This window comes from Gallinula chloropus, assembly GCF_964237585.1.
Source record: "Gallinula chloropus genome assembly, chromosome: 14".
NCBI lineage: Eukaryota > Metazoa > Chordata > Aves > Gruiformes > Rallidae > Gallinula > Gallinula chloropus.
The window spans coordinates 13,355,872-13,375,863 of record NC_140099.1 but is presented as its reverse complement, the minus strand read 5'-3'; the positions used below and the strand labels follow the sequence as shown (position 1 = coordinate 13,375,863).

Below are 19,992 nucleotides of genomic sequence, written 5' to 3'. Positions count from 1 at the left end.
CATATCACACCCAGTAGCACAGTATGTTCAGCATTTCTAAATCTAGGTTTTATAAAACATCTAACCATCTTCAATAAGATGGTAATTAGTTCTCAATGGGAGGTTATGTTCAAGTATACTTAGGGACTCTCCCGCTCAAGTATACTTAAGTTAAGCAGCAAAATAAAACACTACAGATTAGAAGGTTTCACCTTTAACAAGGGACACATTAAGTACTAAGTGACATTTATTTTTTAATTAATGGTGCAACCACTTTTACTATATAAAATGTAGTTTAAATATTCTCACAGCTATTGTTGTCAAAGCTAGTCAAGAGAAATATTATTAGTATATATTTTCTTACTTTTGAGTGATCTTTTTGTAGCTAAGCTCTACATTAATATCTGTTCCTACAGAGACGATACCTGCAGTTTTCAGAAACAACAAAAACAAAGGCTAATACTTTCCTCAGGAAACCCCTGAGCTCTCAAAGAGACATCAAACCTTGTTATTAAGGCCCAGTACTTGGGGGCTTTCAAACACAGTATCTTCTCTGAAAAATTCACTTGAAATGCTCTGTTCTAAACCTGAGTTCAATACAAGTAAATGTTTTTCATTGTCATGGAAAAATGACATACACAGAGACTCTCAATCACATAAAAACTGCTTATATGTGTAACAGCAGGCCTGGCTACTACTGTTTAGATTCATTTTGGATATTCCTCTCCAATATATCAGTTCTAATAAAGGGTCATCACAAAATATCAAGTAGTTCATACATAAGATCTGCCTTAATACCCATGTGCAAATATCAAATATGTCCTTTTTTTTTTTTTTGCTTTTATCCAATTCCTGTGAGCTACCATCTAATTCTAGCTTACTGCTGTGCTATACTTACACTTCAGCTTTACTGTTCACAATAGATTTTTGGTTTTTTTTGTAAAGGCAAAGTTATCTTTCATATTCAAGCAGCAATGCTCTAAGAAAAAAACTCCATCAGCACATTAAAAAAATGCTAGATTTAAGAGTCTTCCTGACTTCTGATCCTCCAGTCAGACAGCGAATGCACTTGGCTGTATGTTGTAATGAATTAAACCCAGTTCTGTTCAGCTGTAAGACTGACTCATGTTGCCCATATGCTCATAAGGGAGACAATCTGTGAGCACTGAAATTTCCATGGATGAATCAAACACAGCAGAAGAACTGATGAAACCATGCAAATGTAATTTTACTACAAATTCTAATTTTAGCACGATTATTGTAGACATAATACTTCACTGTCAAACTTGAAATCCAGATTAAAATTTTCTGAAGATGTCTCCTCAGAATTGTCAGGATCTGTTTGAAAGCATTCTGGCTTTTCTCATGCCCACAGTGTGCTACACCAACAGTAGTTACAATTCACAAAAAGAACTAGCTGCTCTCAGTTTGGTAGAAGCATGCTTAATAGATATTCTTTCGAGAAGGCAGACGTAGAGATAGGAGTCTTATCTATCCTAAGGGTCTTTCTTTTCTTACAATGTTTTTTAATATATTCTCTTCTCTACACACAAGATTTAGAGTCAAAAAGTTTGCAGATGCAAAGATGCAATTAGAATCCAGCTTATCTTTTAAAAACAAAAGACATAAAACTTTTGCTGGCCTGTTGTGTAGCTTTGCCTCTGTGAGCAGGCCTGATGATAAATGTAAAGCACAGCTCCATAGGCCATGGCAGGACAAGAGGGGATGGATTGAAGCTAAAGGAAGGAAGGTTTAAATTAGATATTAGGAGGAATCCAGTGGCATCCTGGCTTGTATCAAAAATAGTGTGGCCAGCAGGTCTGGGGAGGGGATTGTGCCCCTGTAATCGGCATTGGTGAGGCCGCAGCTTGAGTGCTGGGTCCAGTTCTGGGCCCATCACCATAAGAAGGACACTGAGGTCCTGGAGAAGGGCTGGGGAAGGGGCTGGAGGGCAAATCCTATGAGGAGTGGCTGAGGGAGCTGGGGGTGTTCAGCCTGGAGAAGAGGAGGCTGAGGGGAGACCTTATCACCACCTACAACTACCTGACAGGAGGGTGCAGAGAGGTGGGCGATGGTCTCTTCAGCCAGGTGACAGGAAACAGGACAAGGGGAAATGGCACAAAGCTGCCCCAGGGCAGGGTCAGATCAGATGTGAGGAGAAAGTTCTTCCCTGAAAGAGTTGTCAGGACCTGGAACAGGCTGCCCAGGGAGAGGGTTGAGTCACCTTCCCTGGATGTGTTTAACAGATGGGTAGGTACTTAGGGATATGGTTTAGCTTAGGATGGGATTGGTTGGACTCGATGATCTTAAAGGTCTTTTCCAACCCTGTGATTCTGCGATCACAGCAATCTAGTTTTCAGGCTACAATGTATTGAAACAATATCAATTATTAGAAGTTACCCTATTACGTGTGAGATTGCATAACTTCTGCACATTTCCCCTTCTTAACAAAACGAAATCCACTGTGTATGGACAGTTTCAGTAGCTATGAGCTGGACTAACTCCTTGAAATTTCTACCTACGTTAAAGCCAATTTTGTAAAACAACATTAACAGCCCCTTGGGAAAAACCTAACTTAAACCTCATGCTGACTTAAGAGTTTCCACCAGGATAGGGGAAAGCAGGGCATAACAATTCTGCAAACCCTGAAATCCAAACCCATCCTGCTACAGCAAACTTTAACCATGGCAGCAGTAGAAAAAACCCCCAAACACTCTCTGAGCAGAGGGAAAAGAAAAAACCTTTTCCTTCCTGGACACGTCTATTTGATAATGTACCATGTCTTGAAACTGAAATTCTAAAGATTATTAAGGACAAATATATCCATTCCTGACATTTTTAATGGATAGGAACAATGCTAAACCGGAGCTTCAACAAGCTGAGTTCCAAGGCAATCCTATCAGACACGACAACTTCAAGTTAATGCCACTGAGAAATTAAAAACCACGTTAAAAGAACACTTTAGTATGAGAGATGCACCTTGGCATTTTGTTCGTTTATTTGTGGTTCTAAAAGTGATTGTTGAATGTGGAAAACAATGTAAACATTCATCTCTTGCTACTGCAGAACAGCAAATCCTGCCAAGATTAATTAATAAAAAATAACAACATTTACAACATATACATCCAACTCTTGGCTCATAAACCTAAAAGATCCAAACCAAAACTAGAATTAAAAGGGATATGCACTCTTTCTTTAAATACCCCTTCAACATGTCAAGAAGTCTTACCTGATTCTTCCATGGGTCCCGGAATTCCAGTGAGACACTTAAAAATTAAGGTAAATTGTTCAACTCTGATCAGCATATTATTTCTCACTTTGGATATGAATATGATGGTTTGCATTTCCATTGTATTTTGTGGGGGAAGATTTTAGAGAAATTTGTAACTAATAATATAACTACGAAAGAATATTTAAATTGTTTCAATAAGGTAAAAATTTGAGAAAATTAAGACCTAAAAGAAAGTATTTCTGATTGCTTAACCTGAGAGACAGAGATTAAAACAGTGAATAACCACAAAATTATTAAATTAAGTTTAGCCCCCTTGTGTCACATTATGCACACTGAAAAATTAAAATATGCCAGAATGAGACACAAAACTGGCACCTTTGTTAAGAGCTGAATCTTATTGTATAGCAGCCAGTTTAGAAGTATTCTAGATGGCTACTGTGGCTACAAGTGGTATTTGCTTTCCTGTTGGAGAACGAGAGCTGAGAAACCAGAGAGATCATGATCTGAGGTCACCAGTTTTGATTGTTTCTCAAGATGCAGTTGCACATTTAGCGTGATGTCTACCTAAGCAATCTCTTCACAGCCCTGGTCAGTAGTTGCTGCACTCACATCGCCTTTTCCATTGACCTCACACAACATTCTATGCAGTACTCTAATAGGCAGAGTTCAGGGAAATTATCTGGCTGAAATTCACATGAAGAAAAAGAGCATGTTTCAAGAGAATTTGCTGCAGAATTTTATTGTGCTATAGAGGAAAAGGATGCTGGTAGCACTCTTGCCCCACTCTTCAGATTCAAGTACAATCAAAGAATTAATTTTGGTTTTTGTCAGTTCTAACGCAGCCAGACTCTTATTTCTGCTGAAAGTTGAGTAACTAGACTGGAAGCAAAATACTCCCAATTCTCTTCCGTACCGTATATATGGCAAGAGAGGAGTTACTCTTTATTGAACAAATAAAAATAGTTCTACATCTCATACCATCTCCACACTAGAGAACAGAGAATATAGGAATGTCATGACCTCCTCTATCTGATGTCAAGCTAGAGGACAGTGGGTTACAGTTCCTAAACCCCCACTCATCATCAATCAGGAAAGAAAATCCCTTTAATTGATTTCAGGGACAACTATATCATTTTTCAATGAATATTCAACAGGACAGATCCCTGACCTCTGCCATTCATTAGTTCTGAATGCTGAGCCAAATTGCAAACAGCAGGAAATACACACAAATATGTTCAGTACCAAATACTTACACAGAATAATAGAGAATAATATTAAAATTATTTTTAATATTTAACTGGCAAAAAGCCTTATGTTATTAACATGCATATTCATCTTCTCAGCCTAGAGAAGAGAAGGCTGCAGGGTGACCTCATTGCAGCCTTCCAGTCCCTGAAGGGAGCAGAGAAACAGGAAGGGAATCAACTTTTTAAAAGATCAGACAATGGCAGAACAAGGGGGAATGGATTAAAGCTAAAGGAAGGAAGGTTCAATTTGGATATTAGGGGGAAGTTTTTTACAGAGAATGTGGTGAGGGGCTGGAACAGGCTGCCCAGAGAGGTGGTGGATGCCCCATCCCTGGAAGTGTTCAAGGCCAGGTTGGGTGGGGCCCTGGGCAACCTTGTGTAGCTCCAGGCTTGGAGGTTGGTGTCCCTGCCTGTGGCAGGGGGGTTGAAGCTCTGTGATCCTTGGGGTCCTTTCCAACCCATGCCATTCTAGGATTCTATGACCTTTGACACTACTGGAACTTCTAGTTTGCTAAGTACTTAACATTATTACCCTGTAGGAAAAAAGGAATTGCAAAAGTATTTCAGTTCTTCAGCAAGCCATAAAGTATGTGAGGCCTCCAGTGGTGAAGTGAAGAATCGTGTACTTGTAGTTCCCATGGCAAACAAAATACTGGAAGTTAAATTTTCAACAGAGTTAAGACATTACAGTAATCACAGCTTGAAAAGGAAGGCAGCAGTCATGAACTTCCCAGGTAAAAAGAAAGAGGAGGCTGAGAATGCTACATACAAACCTCGCTCCATTCAGTAGCAGCACCTGGCACAATACAAATTCTTTTTCATATGACAAGTACGTATATTGCTCCAAAGCCTCTGTTCATACTGAAGTTGTTTTCATTTGTTGGGTACTAAGGAAGCCAGAAGAGACCCTCTGTGCCAACCTACTTTCTCTGCATGTTGTGAGCAGTTTGCTAATTATACCTGCAATACATTCTGATTGAAAAATTCAAATCATAGATCTACAGGCCATTAAAAAAAAAGTAAACCCCAAATAAAAAAATCATTTTTCGATCTGTGATACAAACTAATCCTGAAGAATACTAAAGGTTAACTTTGAATGAAATTAAAATTCATTTCTCTTAAGTCCTTTTCCTAAGTCAATATGACAGTCATAGTGAAGAATGTGGTATTTTGGCATACCTTCAAGTTCACAATAATGAACATTTGGGAGGTACCATGTGTCTGTTTCTATACACTGAAGGCAGAACGATTTTTTTTTTATTTGAATATAAATAGCAGCCAGGAGTTGCAGGGAGAAAACACTGCTTTTTTGAATTTAGAGACAAAATGCTAACAGAAGGATGCTAGCTACTTTACTTGACTTGGTATCACTCACTGCTGATCCTATGGAAGTTTGAAAGGAACTAATGGCAATGGGTTGCTTTTAATATCAATGCTCCTGGGCATGCTTCACTGGGCTAAAAAAAAAAAGTCATTCACATAGAAATATTTATACTGGAAAATACATTGGAAATAAAAGGCAACACAAAATCTAATCCAAATTAAATATTAATGGTAAAATGATGATGATGTTGCGGTCTTATGCATTACTGCTATGTCATACTGCTTTACCAGTCAATACAGGCTCATGCTGCTCAGAAATCTCAATAATTTTGTGACTAAGACACAAATTATGGTTAACGTCCATTATGATTCTAAGCCTTCATCTTTTTCACATTGAAATGAAACTATGAGAAGTCTCCTTTCTCTAGTGACCTTTTCCATTAGCTATGACCCCTGATGATTTCCAACTTTGCTTTGTATACTGCAAGCAGTGGAACAATTCACTATGTGTGTTTATTCCCAAAGAAGCAATTTGACTGTGTTTAGGATCCTTTTTTCTCACATTAAAATCATTTAAGGTAATCCAAATTTTAACATGCATTCCCAATTCAAAATCCACCCAGTATTGATTATAAAATAATTTTAAAAAGTGTTTGTTTTTACACGTGAAAAGAGGCATTTTAATCTTAGCTTTGAAAGAGGCAAAAATCTGTTTTCTAGATTTTATAATCCTACCTTTTTCAAGAGAAAAATCCCTCTGAGGAAATCAATATATTTTCCAGAACATCCATCCAGACAGAGATGCTTCCTGCTCCAGGTCATGACTCTTTAAATATTCCTCTCTCTAATTTTACCTGTTGTTTAGTGGGACAGTAGACCTTCCTCACAGAGTTTTCTTAACTCTCTTCCTAAACAAGATCCATTCTTATTCCCTACCTTGATATTTGAAAATAGTTTTTAGTCTGTTGTGTATAGCAGTACGAGGAGCATATGCATACAACCGGACTGTGCAGAGCAACTGAAAAGGTTCCACTTGGCAGATGACTGCCAGGACAGCAGTCACCTTTATGAAGACAAAGCTTATTCACCTGCTGAAGTTGTGCTTTTGAGATGCGAATGACAGGGGGGAACTTGTTGCCACAGGGAATGACAGGAAGCTGCCTACGACCAGTTGAACGGGAGGAAGAGGAGTGGCTCTCAGCTGATTGACTCCTTGGTAAACCAGCCTCTTTCAGAGGGTCCGAGTGGATGGATAGATAGGCTATAGGGCTCATGGTGCGGAGGATGGGGCTTGAAATTCTTGGAGTGGAGAAATGCGGCATGTGAGATGAGTTGAGCTGTGAGAACAACATGGTGGGGAAGAAAATAAGGTTTAAAAAAAAAAATCAATAATTTAATAATGCCTACATGCATTTTCACCGAAGACCATATTCTCACAAGCTAAAAGCTGGTAATTGCAGTGGTATTTTAAGCCTAATCTTCACATTTTCCATCAATTTCTAAAAAGTCCAGTATCAAAATCAACAGTGAGCATCTTCAGTCAGCCAGAAACAATCTAGGGTAGATTTAATAAATTACACAGTGATAATCAAGTCTCCTTGATGTTCCAAGGACACTGTACACACAAATTAGCTGGACATTGACTGGTCCTTGCAAACATTTAGCACATCTGTGCAACAACATTGTTTTTTAGATGACTGTATTTTTAGCATACATTAAGAACCGCAGCTGATGGGATTAATAAAAATGTGGATGAAATTACCCTTATATGGGACTGAAGTAGAAGGATACACTGGCCTGGAGAATCCATGAACATCGTGAATACATTTCAAGTATTTAGAAAAGAGCAGGGGGAGAGGGGATGACACCAACCACAAACTGTAAAGTCAAAGTGTTTCAAACTAAGAACTTTAGAGAAAGTGCATTTTTGAATTGGTTATTGATGATTCCAATAAACATAAAGGGTTGACATACAACTCTGAAGACAACTGATTCTTTGCAAGACCTTTCCTGGCACTGAATAAATATCTGATGGTGACACATCTAAATATCTGAAACTGAGAATGCTAGATAGAGTTTGCAGTTCTTTGTTCCAAGTATATTTAGATAAAACCACAAAGAGTAGAGATATGGAAAGTTTTTGCAAGCTTCATGAAGGTGATTTTCTCTTTCCTATCTATTTCTGATTCCTTGGAAAAGAGAACACCTATCAAGCATTCAATTTTCCAAAGAAAAGGTATTTTCACTCATGTCAAACCTAAACCTTCTGTTTCCATAAGGCATATCTTTCACAACTGGGAAAAAAAGCCTACTTCTAGTGTCTCATAAAAGCTGCAAGTGAGGATAGAAGGTACATAAAAATTAAAATTAAACAACTTAGAACTTGGAAATAAATGGCAACTTAAGACCAGGGTTTTGGCAAAGCACAATAGTACCTCAATAGACAAAATACTAATTTAGCAATGTTTCTGAATAAAAATAAATAGATTCACAGAGTCAAATGTTTTCTATAACCATGTATATGGTATATACATATAGTATTCGGTTGTCAACCAAGTGTGTTCAGAGCAAGCTGTTGTTTAATTTAAACTGAAGATGAAATTTTACCTAGCTGTTACATAGTCAGTTACTTCAACACTATTATTATTTCTTTGCTGAAATATCTGCTTCAACAATATATGTCACAAAGTTTAGTGCATGTACTGTATGGAGTTTGCTGCAATTCAATACAAACACAGCAAATTAACGAGACCATGGTTCAACAACACAGCAAGTCCAGTTTTAGGCTCTTGGTACCAGACCAAGGAACAGAAACCTAGAGCTGTATGATGCAAAGGGCTGCTCTGATATAAATTCACCCTTAGTCCAGGTCAGTTCAAAGTCTTTCAACAGGTTAACTTCAAACCAGTGGATTTACAGGTACCATCTGTCCTACTGCAGCCACATGCCACATCAAGGCTTTATGAAAGCATAAAGTCAGCATATAAACCCCAGCATCCTCTGAATAGTTCAACAGAAATGTGCCCATGACTGAGCCAGATCAAACTGGTATTTGCTGGTAGCACACAGAATCTGTAGTACAACTGGAAAACCATGACTGATAACATTAAAGTCAGTTCTCTTACCTGCCAGGTTTTTTTCATAATAGATAGTGTCATCTGCTGTGATTTTTTTATGCCTGAAATTTTCTCATTCATTCCCAAGCCAATAACTTACAAATTTTCTCTCTTAATTTTTGAGTTCAGGTTTCCTTTCCTGAACAGCTACAACTTTACATTCTCATTAGAATGCTGATGCTGTGTGAAACAGGTAAGAAATATTACCATCAGTTACAGGAAGTCCACATCCACACACAATTTCAGGAAGAACAGTTATCTACAAATGGAAGGACTGCAAACCAGCAATTTCTTTCTTTCAGGTGAAATAAAGAGATGGATTAATATATGAACCTTTTGTTTATCATACAGAAACATCCTGGCCACTTAGTACTTGCTCAAGTACTAAGTAGTATTTACTACTTAAATAGTGAGCAATAAAACCCTGAAAGAATTTCAGAAAGAATAAAGAAAAATCAAAGTAAAAATGAAAAATACCAAAACCCAACAAAACCCCACAGAAAACAGGAAAACTACTTTATTAATTCACCACCTGCATATTCAACAATCCCATTAGAATTAGCTCAAAGAACATAATTCATCTTACTTTCTCCTAAGCGATAGTGAAATAAGTCACTAGAAATCCACGTGAGAGGTATATTCATAATTATGGTAACCATGAATGCTGATGTGTCCTGAATGCTTACAGTTTAAAACTGTTTGAAATGAGTAAACTGTTTCAGAAATTCTGTTAAGCTATTGCACTATTGTAATTTCAACATGTTTTTAATGCTTTAGTTACACTTAAGTAATTTGATTTATGGTCCCAAACTTACATTCTTGAATCCAAGCCTGCTCTGAAGAACTGGTACAACATAATTAAATCAGCAGAAAAGTAAAATATGACCCTTTGCCCTTTATTTGTATTGTCAGGAAGGTGCTACCTAGATAAGATTTTTACAGAACATCTGATCCACAAACAAGGATCACATTCAAAGAACAGTTTCAGGTGGGTGAATGCTTTGAGGATGAAGGAAAAGGACTCTACCAAACAGGTCACCACCAGAAGTCTGGAATAGAGAGAACTACGGTATGAAGAGGCATATATACATATCTATACATCTATCTCCTGTGAAGTGACTACAACACTCACCTATAAGAATAGCTAGGTTCCAGTACCCTCCTCAAGGAATATTTAAGTATTTTTTTTATGAAAAGGAATACCATCAATAAAGGAAAAGACAGTTAGAACTCGCTCCCAAATACCCCCTGGGAACTGGCTTTCGAGGGCTACCATAGTAGGTGGAAGACCACCACAAATTTGCCATCACAGTTGTAAAAGGCATACTGCATTGACAAACTCAGTTTCAGGTTTTTCAATCAACCAAATAATTTTTTTTTCTTTATTCCCAGTCCAATTTATATCTTCTATCCCACACAATTCACCTTCATAACATCAAGTTCCTTCCTGCCATTCATCTTGCCCTCACAGCATGACTTGCCCTTCCAGGATAATATAAACCATATTCATTTCCCCCATTTTTGAAGTAATGACAAATATCCCTTACCTGCTTGCAATGCCAAGCTAAAATATAATCTCACCCCAGTGTCTCCTTCAACCAGTATTTCTTGTAATTAATTGACCTTGTTTATTTTGGCTCCCCTGCTCAGAAGCTTCTTCCTTTCCAGATGAAGATACTGTCTGTTATTTGCACTGTAGTACATGATGTTTACATCACCACTACTTTCAGTTTTAAGTAAAATAGATATTTTCCCTATAAAGAGACATGTTTATAAGAATGGAATAGTGCATTTGCAAATAAAACTGCAAGCTGGTTTTCAATGGTATTTGAAATCAAAACACCTGATAATTATTGTGGTGTACAGGACCGAGCGTTGCTCTTGACTGTTTTACTAAAACTAACATGAAAATATAATAATGGAGCAACTGAGAACAAATGAGCAATTTATTTTTTCACGCTTAGAAGTTTTAACCCATCAAAACTCTTTCCTATTACTAATATTTCAACTTAAATCTCAAAGATCTTCTGTTTATCACAGTTCTATATTTTGGATCATGCAAAATGAATCTCCTATAAAGCGCATAATTCACAAAGTACAATATCTAAATGGAATCTTGTATTAAAGGTAAGCCTGCATTTTCCATGAGAACCTATGCAGTTCTGAAATTTTACTGTGCAGCTATAGTTAATTGCATTGAGTAGTTCATATTCACCATAAAGGATATTCCATACCTTATAATAAATGAGTGGCTGGTGACAAGTTTCTTTTCCTAATGAGCTGGCTGTAACTTTCCCAAAAAGTGGTGTTAAGTAAGGGGGAAGTACAGCCAGGTTCCTTGGCTCAAAGGAGCTTGAAAAGAATTGTCCTTTATATCATACATGACACAATATATACTGAGAAAAGGGGAGAAATAAAACCACGAGCTGATTCCCAACTACTTAACCATTAATCTCACTCCCTCCTCAAGTAAAGCCAAGAATCACTGTGGGAGGAGAAAAAAAGTAAATGCTCAAAACCTGTATGAACGAGAATTATTTAGAAAAATGGAAGCAAAGCAATCTGTTTCAGTGAAGAGACAACTGTGGGAGCAAAGCTGTAGTCTCAAACTTATTTTGGAAGTGAGAAGTAGCAGCAATTTATAAAAGCCAACAAGGTGTTTGCATAAGAACCATTGGAAATTTCAGAAGAAACAGGAAGAAACAAAGGGAATTTCAAAAGAAAATGCTACATCAATGATCCTGAGAGCAAGTAGTTCTGTTTCATGAAAAACATGAAATATTGTAGCACAGTAGTTTATAAATCCATAGTAATTTTATGTTTCTATACTGCAAATTCTAATAAATATATATTTGCACGTGTCTCACTGATTAGGAACCACTCCATAAGTAGCTCCTTATATATGTGTGTGTATATATACATATGTGTATCTATATATAAATTTATATATATACACATCTAAAAGTGCATATATATACATATATATATGTAAATAATTGGGGTGGGGGTGTTATTGAGGCCAGTTCTGTGGATCATACTTGCAGACTAATAGCCACTTCCGCAGGAAAACGCCAACACTCATAGAACAGAAAAGAAAGAATCAAGTCCTGTGTCTGAGGATGCTAGTAACTTCTGTCACAGTGTTGTATTTCAGCCCCTGTCTTTTCTGTTGCTATCTCCTCACATCATTCTGAACAGAGGGTTTCAGTAAAACAGTCGCTGTTTCTCTTACCGGAGTGAGCGCTCCTTCCGCTTGAGCTTCCATAGGACTTGTAGGAGTGGCTGCAAGAAGCTGCCCAGCAGCTCCAGACAGAAGTTCCAATTTATCTGTAAGTTGTTCAGAAGCAGCAGGATGACACTCCATAGCTAGAACAAGCTCCACCCCTGAGGTTTGGTTCTTGGTGGGAACACGGTTTCCTGCCCAACCACCATGTCTGGGCTGTTCTTCTGGAGGTGTCTCCTCTAGAACTTGCAGTACCTCTGGCTCTTCATCTGAGGGACTTCCAGTCATTTTGCGTCCCAAAGCCTCATTTGTCCTGAAGTCCTGCAAGTCACGTTCCTTATCTATTATCACCCATTCCTTAGAATCAACCTCCTGCCTGCAGGAGCCTAAATTCACAGCTACAAATCCATTGCTAATAACACCATCACCATGTTCTGGAGAATTAGCTGACGCAGGCTTTGAAGCATCTGGAAGATACTCTTCATCATAGTGCCAAACATGGTCCATGCGGGCAGTCACTGGAGCAGGAGTGGGTGTTTTCTGAGAAAGAGGAGGAACGGGAGTCTCCACCGCAGCATTCAAGTTCTTCTGCATCTTCTCTAAGCTTAAGAAAAGAAGTTAATATCTGAATTAGTTAAGAATTAATTACATAACATAAGCTACATTTGAGTCTTTTCAATAGAGGAAAACTAAATTTGTTTTCATATTTTAGAACAATCTATATCAGTTGACAGATTCACAATTTGAGGGAAATAACTGATATCAAGTAAAAATCTGCACATATTCTGTCATTGTAATGCATCATATTGTGCTGTAATAGTGACTACCAGAAGGGAGAATAGTGAGTGGATACCAGCTCAGTGGTGAGGCTAACCACCAGATGCCCACTGTACTTAATTTATACTACAAAGCAGAGACTCAAAGGAGAACAGAAGAAACAGACGTCTCCAGCAGCAGTTAGTAGATGCTTTCAAGAAGAATATTGATTGATTGATTCCTTGTTTAGGCTTTGCATAATTTGCTTCATCAAACAAATTCAAATTCCTAATCCACGTATGATGTATTTAGAAGGATTTTGCAACTGTAAGCATCTCATCTGTCTTGTACCATTCCCACTCAGCCTCTGCATTTCAGACAGATTGCACTGTGTCCTCCTCCCTCTATCTTTCTACACAAATTGCTTGAATCTGTTCTCACACATCTGTCTCTTCTCTACCTCCAAATTCCATTTTTAAGACTTCTGTCTTCTCTCAAGACTTTTTTTATGTTGGTGCAAAACCTTTGGGCAAAAGTAGTTCTGAATGCAGGTAGATTTCTTTATGAACTTTGCTTTATAACTTCACTTCCTGTAAACTGTCCTGCTCATGTCATATAATCTATTCCCATATCTGCTCTATCGAGTACCTGATGTCATCATTCTTAGTTAGGATGCTGTTATGTTAGATACTTGCTGTCATGGTAGATCCTTGCTGTCAAGAAGGCATCCTAGACTACTTCTCCCACTGAAGAAAAAGTTAATACACCTCAGGGTTACACCACTACATCTTGAAATAAACTTCCATGCTTCTCAAGTGCGCAATTCTGACTTTAATTGCATCCAGGCACTAATCTTTTCTCAAAGAAGCTGACAAGAGGTGAAATCCATTCATTGAGTGTTATCGTGAACAGAGTAAATATTTTGCTGTAGCTTGCATAAGGGTAACTCAGCAGCTCCAGTCCTGGGTTTTCACATGGCAAAGGAAAGACAATAGTATCTTAACTGCCAATCCTGAAAAGATCCAAGCACAAAATAATTTCTTTACCAGGTCTCAAGAAATTTATCAGTGTCTGGCTTTGACTCCAACGTCAGACGCTTCTCCAGTTCAAAGCTGTGAATGGAACGTAACTTTCGCACCAGTGGGACATCTCTGTCTAGCTGGGTGGTCTCTGAGCGAACACGAACCGGAGAACCAAGACTTGGTGCATTAAGCATTCCATTGACTGGCCCATGGCTGTTTTCTTCCTCTGTAGCAGCCTACAGAAAAAATAGAAGTGTAACTCATTAGAAGCAGCAAAATCGAGGAAGACGAGGTACTACATGGTGAATAACATCCATGGTTTTAGCCTGTGATAAGCAAAATTGCATTTGGAATGGTCCTTAAGTTCAAGCCACGGTTAAGGTAGTTTAGATATGCTTTTCAGCACACACCTACCAGAGACAAAATAGTTCTGGGCAGGTCTGAGAACAAGAGTCTCAAAAACCCAGTTATACACATAAATTTACTCTAATATTTCACACCCATCTCTGAAAGTTTCTTTAATAAGTTTGAAACCTAATACTTTGTAGCAACTTCAGTCTGCTTTAGTCATGCACTCTTATTCAAGAGAAGTTACCTTCCAAGCTGTCTTTATGATTCGCTGGAGCATGTAACACTGCTACACACTAAATCTACTGAATATTTCTGTAACTTAGAGTTGTGTTTTAGTCCAATCACATTCCAACTTGTATGCATGGTTTAGAGGTGTAGGAAATTATTATCATTCTTAGTTTCAAGAAGTATAACTAACAGCAAATCTCCCTTCTCCCTCTTTGGTTAACAACCAAAAACAATAAACCCCCAACCACAACCAAACAAAAAAAAAATCCATATTTGAAAACAAGCACCATGTCTTCTGGGAAGAAGTAAGGCATTTTTTTCTTGTCAACAAGAAGCAAAAGCCTCAAAACTAGACAGCTCTCCTAGCTAAAGAACGTTTCAGTAGCAGATCCCTCTTCAGATTTATATCAAGAAACGGGGCTACATTTGTCCAAATATGAAATGTTGTGATTGTGAGCAAGGAATACAGGAACCACTTCTCAGAGACCACTTCTCAAAATCAAGCAGTATTCCATTCTAAAACTTGCTGGATGAGTATGATAGTATTATATCTTATGGAGTAAAAACAGGTCAAGTAAACAAATACCTCCAATTCCACTGCCACTCTATCCATTGAAGAATAACATTACACTGTTTTTTGTATATTTGGTATCTAACTCCTACACATGCAAGATGCAGGAAATTTGCTTTGGTATCGAGTGAGTAAGAACCAAAATGATGTCTGAAAAATGAATAAACTCCAAAGAATCTGAACTTAACAGCAATCTACTATTCATCATAAAGACTGGATAATGTGACAGAAGGCCCAAAAGATTGTCTGCTTCATCAAGTATATAAATCTCTCTATTAAAATGAGTTAGCTCCACCATCAATCTTGTTTTCTTAGAGCAGGCTGCTTAATCAATATTAGTAGACTGCCTTATTAATTATACCCTATGTATACTACAAGGACAGAAAACTCTTCAAAGATGGTCTTCACAATGCAGGTTTCTAAGTACCTTACAGATCCCTAGTTTTATTTTGTTTCTGTTTGCATCCATTTCTTCCCAAACATCTTTTTCCTGGGGACGCTGATGCCCAGGGGATCCAGGTAGTTTCTCCGGTGAAACACCAACTGGAATACCATTCTCTCCATCACTGAGCTGCTCATCAGGAAACACTTCGTCTGTGTTTTCTCGCAGCAGATCTCCTGGGATAGGAGTGGCATTGGCAATCCTACAAAAGTAGTTGAAAAGAAAATCGGAAAGGTAAAAAATTTGAGACTCTAATGTGTTTCTTCACATTATTTTCTGCTCTAAATGATTTTCTACTTCAAAAAAATAAATCACAAGCAAAAGCATGCTTCTCTAGAAAACTAAATCTTACAGACTATGTAATAAAAAACCCCTACTTCTTGGCTTTCACAATTTATGTTTCTTTTTGTCCTGGGTTGGACTAGGATAGAGTTAATTTCTTTTCTAATAGCAGGTGTAGTGCTGTGTTTGGGTGTTAGGATGAGAGCAGTGATTATAACACACTGATGTTTTAGTTGTTGCCAAGCAGTCAAGGACTTTTCAGTTGTTCATACTGCCCGGCTATGGAGAAGGTGGGGGAGGTAACTCAGGAAGCTGGGAAGGGACACAGCCAGGACAGATGACTTAATAGCTGGGGGGTTTTTTAATGTTCTCAAAGCAACTTCTGAGAAAATTTGTTAGAGATCAGGTGAGGCTCTAATTCACTCCTGACACTTCCTGACACATTTTTCTATTACTAACAATTAATAGAAACTTTAATAATATAGTCTCCTATTCCCCAAAATATGGTATAATAACATAGTGTGTGAGGAAGAGATCACTCAGTAAGCTAGAGTTTTAATCACTATTCTTATCAAAGTGCTATTTTGGGCCAATTATTAGTAACCAAAACATAAGCATAAATCTAACAAGACATTTTAACTAGAGCTCTGCAGTCCCATTGACTCAGGGCTACACAGACCTAAGCTTGGCTCAGTATCTGAAATTGAAGCAATGTTATTCCTAAAGAAGTTAACAGTCAGAAGGTCAATCAAAAGTCATTCTTATAGTCACCAGAATTAATAACTACAGCCAAGATTATCAATAACTCTGGTGTGATGCTTAGTGTGAGAATCAGACTGCATCATATGTAAAATCCCTGTCGGGATGTTCAGTAGTGCACACCATACACCTGCATAACTTCTTTTAAAAGAATTACATGGAAATACTGGGAATTTCATACATTTTTCATGGAAATCTGGTGGTTTTCAGCCTCACTACGCTGTCAAAACTTCTGTGTTACAACTTCCACGACACAAGCTGATCTACTCAAAGCCTAGGACAGGCACAAAGACTTCCTCCTCACTCATAAACACCTCTCATATTCTCCAATCCCCTGAAATGAGTATGGATATTATTAAACATCACATCTCAACCAACTTCATTAGAGAAGGTCTCAAATACTACATTAAACATTATTTGAAATATGACCAAAATGCATTTCTAAATTTCTTAGAGATCTATTCATTTTTCAAAGTTATAAGGAAATTGCAGTGACTAGTTTATTCCAAGTTTACAGAAAACAATGGGTTTATTTCCAGGCAGTTAAACTCAGGTTGCATAATTTAGTTTCATAAAATACAATTTAGCAAAGGATGGACTAGCAAATTTGCATGCAATTTCCTGAGCCACTATTTTTTATTGCTATAAATGTAGGACTGCAGTGCTGATTTTTCAGGGTAGCATAAACAGGAACACTAAAAAAGGAAGTACTTTAAATACTCCCAAACCTACATTCATCTATTTATTCAACATCTTGCAGAAAAAAACCCTAAATTATGCAGATAATTCCTCTTTGATATTCTGCAGCTGTTTTTTAATTGAAAAAAACGTGCATACATACCCAATTGCAGCTGGAGTAAGACGAGTGTGTAACTGAGGTGTGGTTGAAGTTGTTGTTGTTGTCAGAGAGCCGTCAGTTCCACTCTTCTCCCAGTCAAAAGGGTCACTTTCAATAACCCCAAACGTTTTCATGCTGTTGTCAAACACAGACATGAGTAGCTAAAAATGAAGAAAAAAGGTTTATCACCTTTGGTTTTGTCTAAGAGACCAAGAAAGAAATATCCTCTTTAAGATTTTAACTGATACCATCTGTCAAAAAGGACACAGTTCTTTATATTAACCATTTCTTATTTTCCAAGGTTTCAAAGTAAAGATATAAAAAATTCTGCTCTTTTAACAAACAAACCAATAAACAAAACAAATCAATGTTTTATCAGTAAAGAGAGGGAAAGATACACCAGAGACTTCCATAAAAGATAGACACACATACAGAGGCATGACTACATTGCTGTAGAATAGCACCTAATGGCTTTCCAGGAGAGGAAGATAAAACAATACATTTGGCAAAAAACCATTAGAAACCAAGAACATGAATCTGTTTGTAGGGAAGGGTACTGATTTGCTAATGCATATATTTCTGTCATTTAGAACCAAGTATCCTTTATTTTATATAATGCTTACAGTCATCCTATAGAAATCTAACACTGGAAGCTTTCCACCTTCATTTTATTGTACGAAAAAGCATCTAGAACTATTTGTGTCCATGCATCTACTTCACTCTCTCCCTGTGAAAAAGCTTTGTCTCATTCTAGTCACTGGTGGGAAGAGCTACGTCTGTATCATACTATCTCTTAATTTGTAATATTTCTAAAACATCTTCCCAGGCACCCTTCCCCCAAAAAAATGTAAACTCAAGTATTCATTCTTTCTTCCAATCTAGGATGCTGAATTTTTTTCTCCAGTCTCCTTTAAAAACACATAACCTTTGGCAACTTAAAGCAGACAGAAAGTTTGGATCATTTTTTCTTGTATAAAGTGGTCATATGCATTTCATCCTTACTCTCAGAAGCCTTTGGTGTGCTATCCACCCCCATCAGTTCTGAAACCCTACTGAACTGCACACAGGCATAGTTTACTCTCTGCCCCATACCTACTCTCCTTTATTCTCCTCCTCGTGTAAACCTTAGATAGTCTCTTTCAAGTCAGTTTTAACACGATTCTCCTTTAAATCTTTTTTCTAGTTTCTGCAAATACAAACTCAAATGCTTAATGATGTCAGGAGGCTGAGGCAACGTGTGCATAAATGCCTGAATAAAATAAACTTATCTGACGCTGCCAAATCAACGACTACTGGGCCTATGTCATTAATATTTTAGACTAAATTCTTCAGAGCAGGAATCTTGACCACGTATGTTCTCATTCAGTGCCTAAACATAAATACAAATGATACATATGCAAGGTATGAATAGCATTGCTACAATAAATACAGTTAAAAGAAACCAGAGTTTAAATGACCATGGAAAGTAGAGCACTTTCTCACCTCTAAATAAAACCACCCTGCTCTGGTCTAAAGCACATGAGCAAGACAGTGTTGGAATGCTCAGGCTGCAGCTATGCAGCTGCAAATGGTCCATGACCAGGCAGAGGACAGTAATTTACTGGGCTATCAATGAGAAACTCTGTTCTGATATCACATTAATCCCTGAGTGCTGTGTTTAGATACAAGTAGACCACAGAAAAAGGTTTTGCAAAAGCATGTCTGTGTGTATTCTTTATCATTCAGGACATCTGGGGGTTGGACCTAGTGATCTCTTGAGGTCCCTTCGAACCCCTACGATTCTGTGATTCTGTGACATATCATGTAAATAAAGCATATTTACCAATCTACAATCAAGGCTTTCCTATGCAACATGAAAGTTTCTGCAATCAGTATTTTTTATCAGAGAGTGGAGGGGGAACACATGAAAATATGATTCATCTTTATAACTGTACACAAAACGCTCAAAACTTTCTTAATCATTTTCCTCACTTAATTGTGAGCCCTACGATAAATTCCATGGAAAACTGTAGTATAAAAGGAAAAAAAATTAAGGTATTTATTTCTCAGGAAGAGTGGACATTTTTTGTGTGTTTGCAGTAAGATTATTTTTTCTACATTAATGTTTTTGCACCAAAAAAAGGTTGTTTTGGTTTTTTTTTTTACATTTGTGCAGAAGAACAGATCTATGCATTTAAAGAAGTTCACTTACGTCAAGGAAATTAGTTAGCACCTGAGGTTTTCAGTTCTTATTCTGAATCTTATATCTCTTGATTTCTCTGTTACTCTTACCAAATAAAGCACAGGAATCATTCTCAACAAAGTTACAATTTCAGATTTATTTATTTATTTATTCAGTTGAACCAGTCCAGCTTGCACACCAGCACAAACCCATTCCTTCTGGTTTTGCTGAGTTGGGGAGTTCAACACATGCACAGAGGCTGGCAGGTAACGCAAGTGGGAAGCTGACAGGAACAAGTGTTTCCAGGAGCCAGGCACAACTTGTAGTGTGATATTAGAGCAGTTCAACTTCTACAGTTTGTGAGGCTGAAAAAACCTCTCAGTGTCTGACTCCCTCCTTTTCTGGAGCATTGTTCTGCTCTCTTAAACAAAGATAAACTACTGTTCTGGTGATCTCTGCAGG

The 19,992-nt window shown here is 37.6% G+C and overlaps 1 protein-coding gene across 1 annotated transcript in view; it reads right to left on the bottom strand.

Moving 5' to 3' along the window:
- Window positions 1-19,992, bottom strand: part of TTBK2 (tau tubulin kinase 2) — a gene marked incomplete at its 5' end in the record, with an annotated part of 62,074 nt that overhangs the window by 6,607 nt on the left and 35,475 nt on the right. The window contains 5 exons of the mRNA XM_084270377.1: window positions 6,870-7,118; window positions 12,130-12,724; window positions 13,923-14,134; window positions 15,476-15,692; window positions 17,373-17,530. Coding sequence (XP_084126503.1) covers window positions 6,870-7,118; window positions 12,130-12,724; window positions 13,923-14,134; window positions 15,476-15,692; window positions 17,373-17,530 — 1,431 coding nt within the window. The remainder of the gene's footprint in view (window positions 1-6,869; window positions 7,119-12,129; window positions 12,725-13,922; window positions 14,135-15,475; window positions 15,693-17,372; window positions 17,531-19,992) is intronic.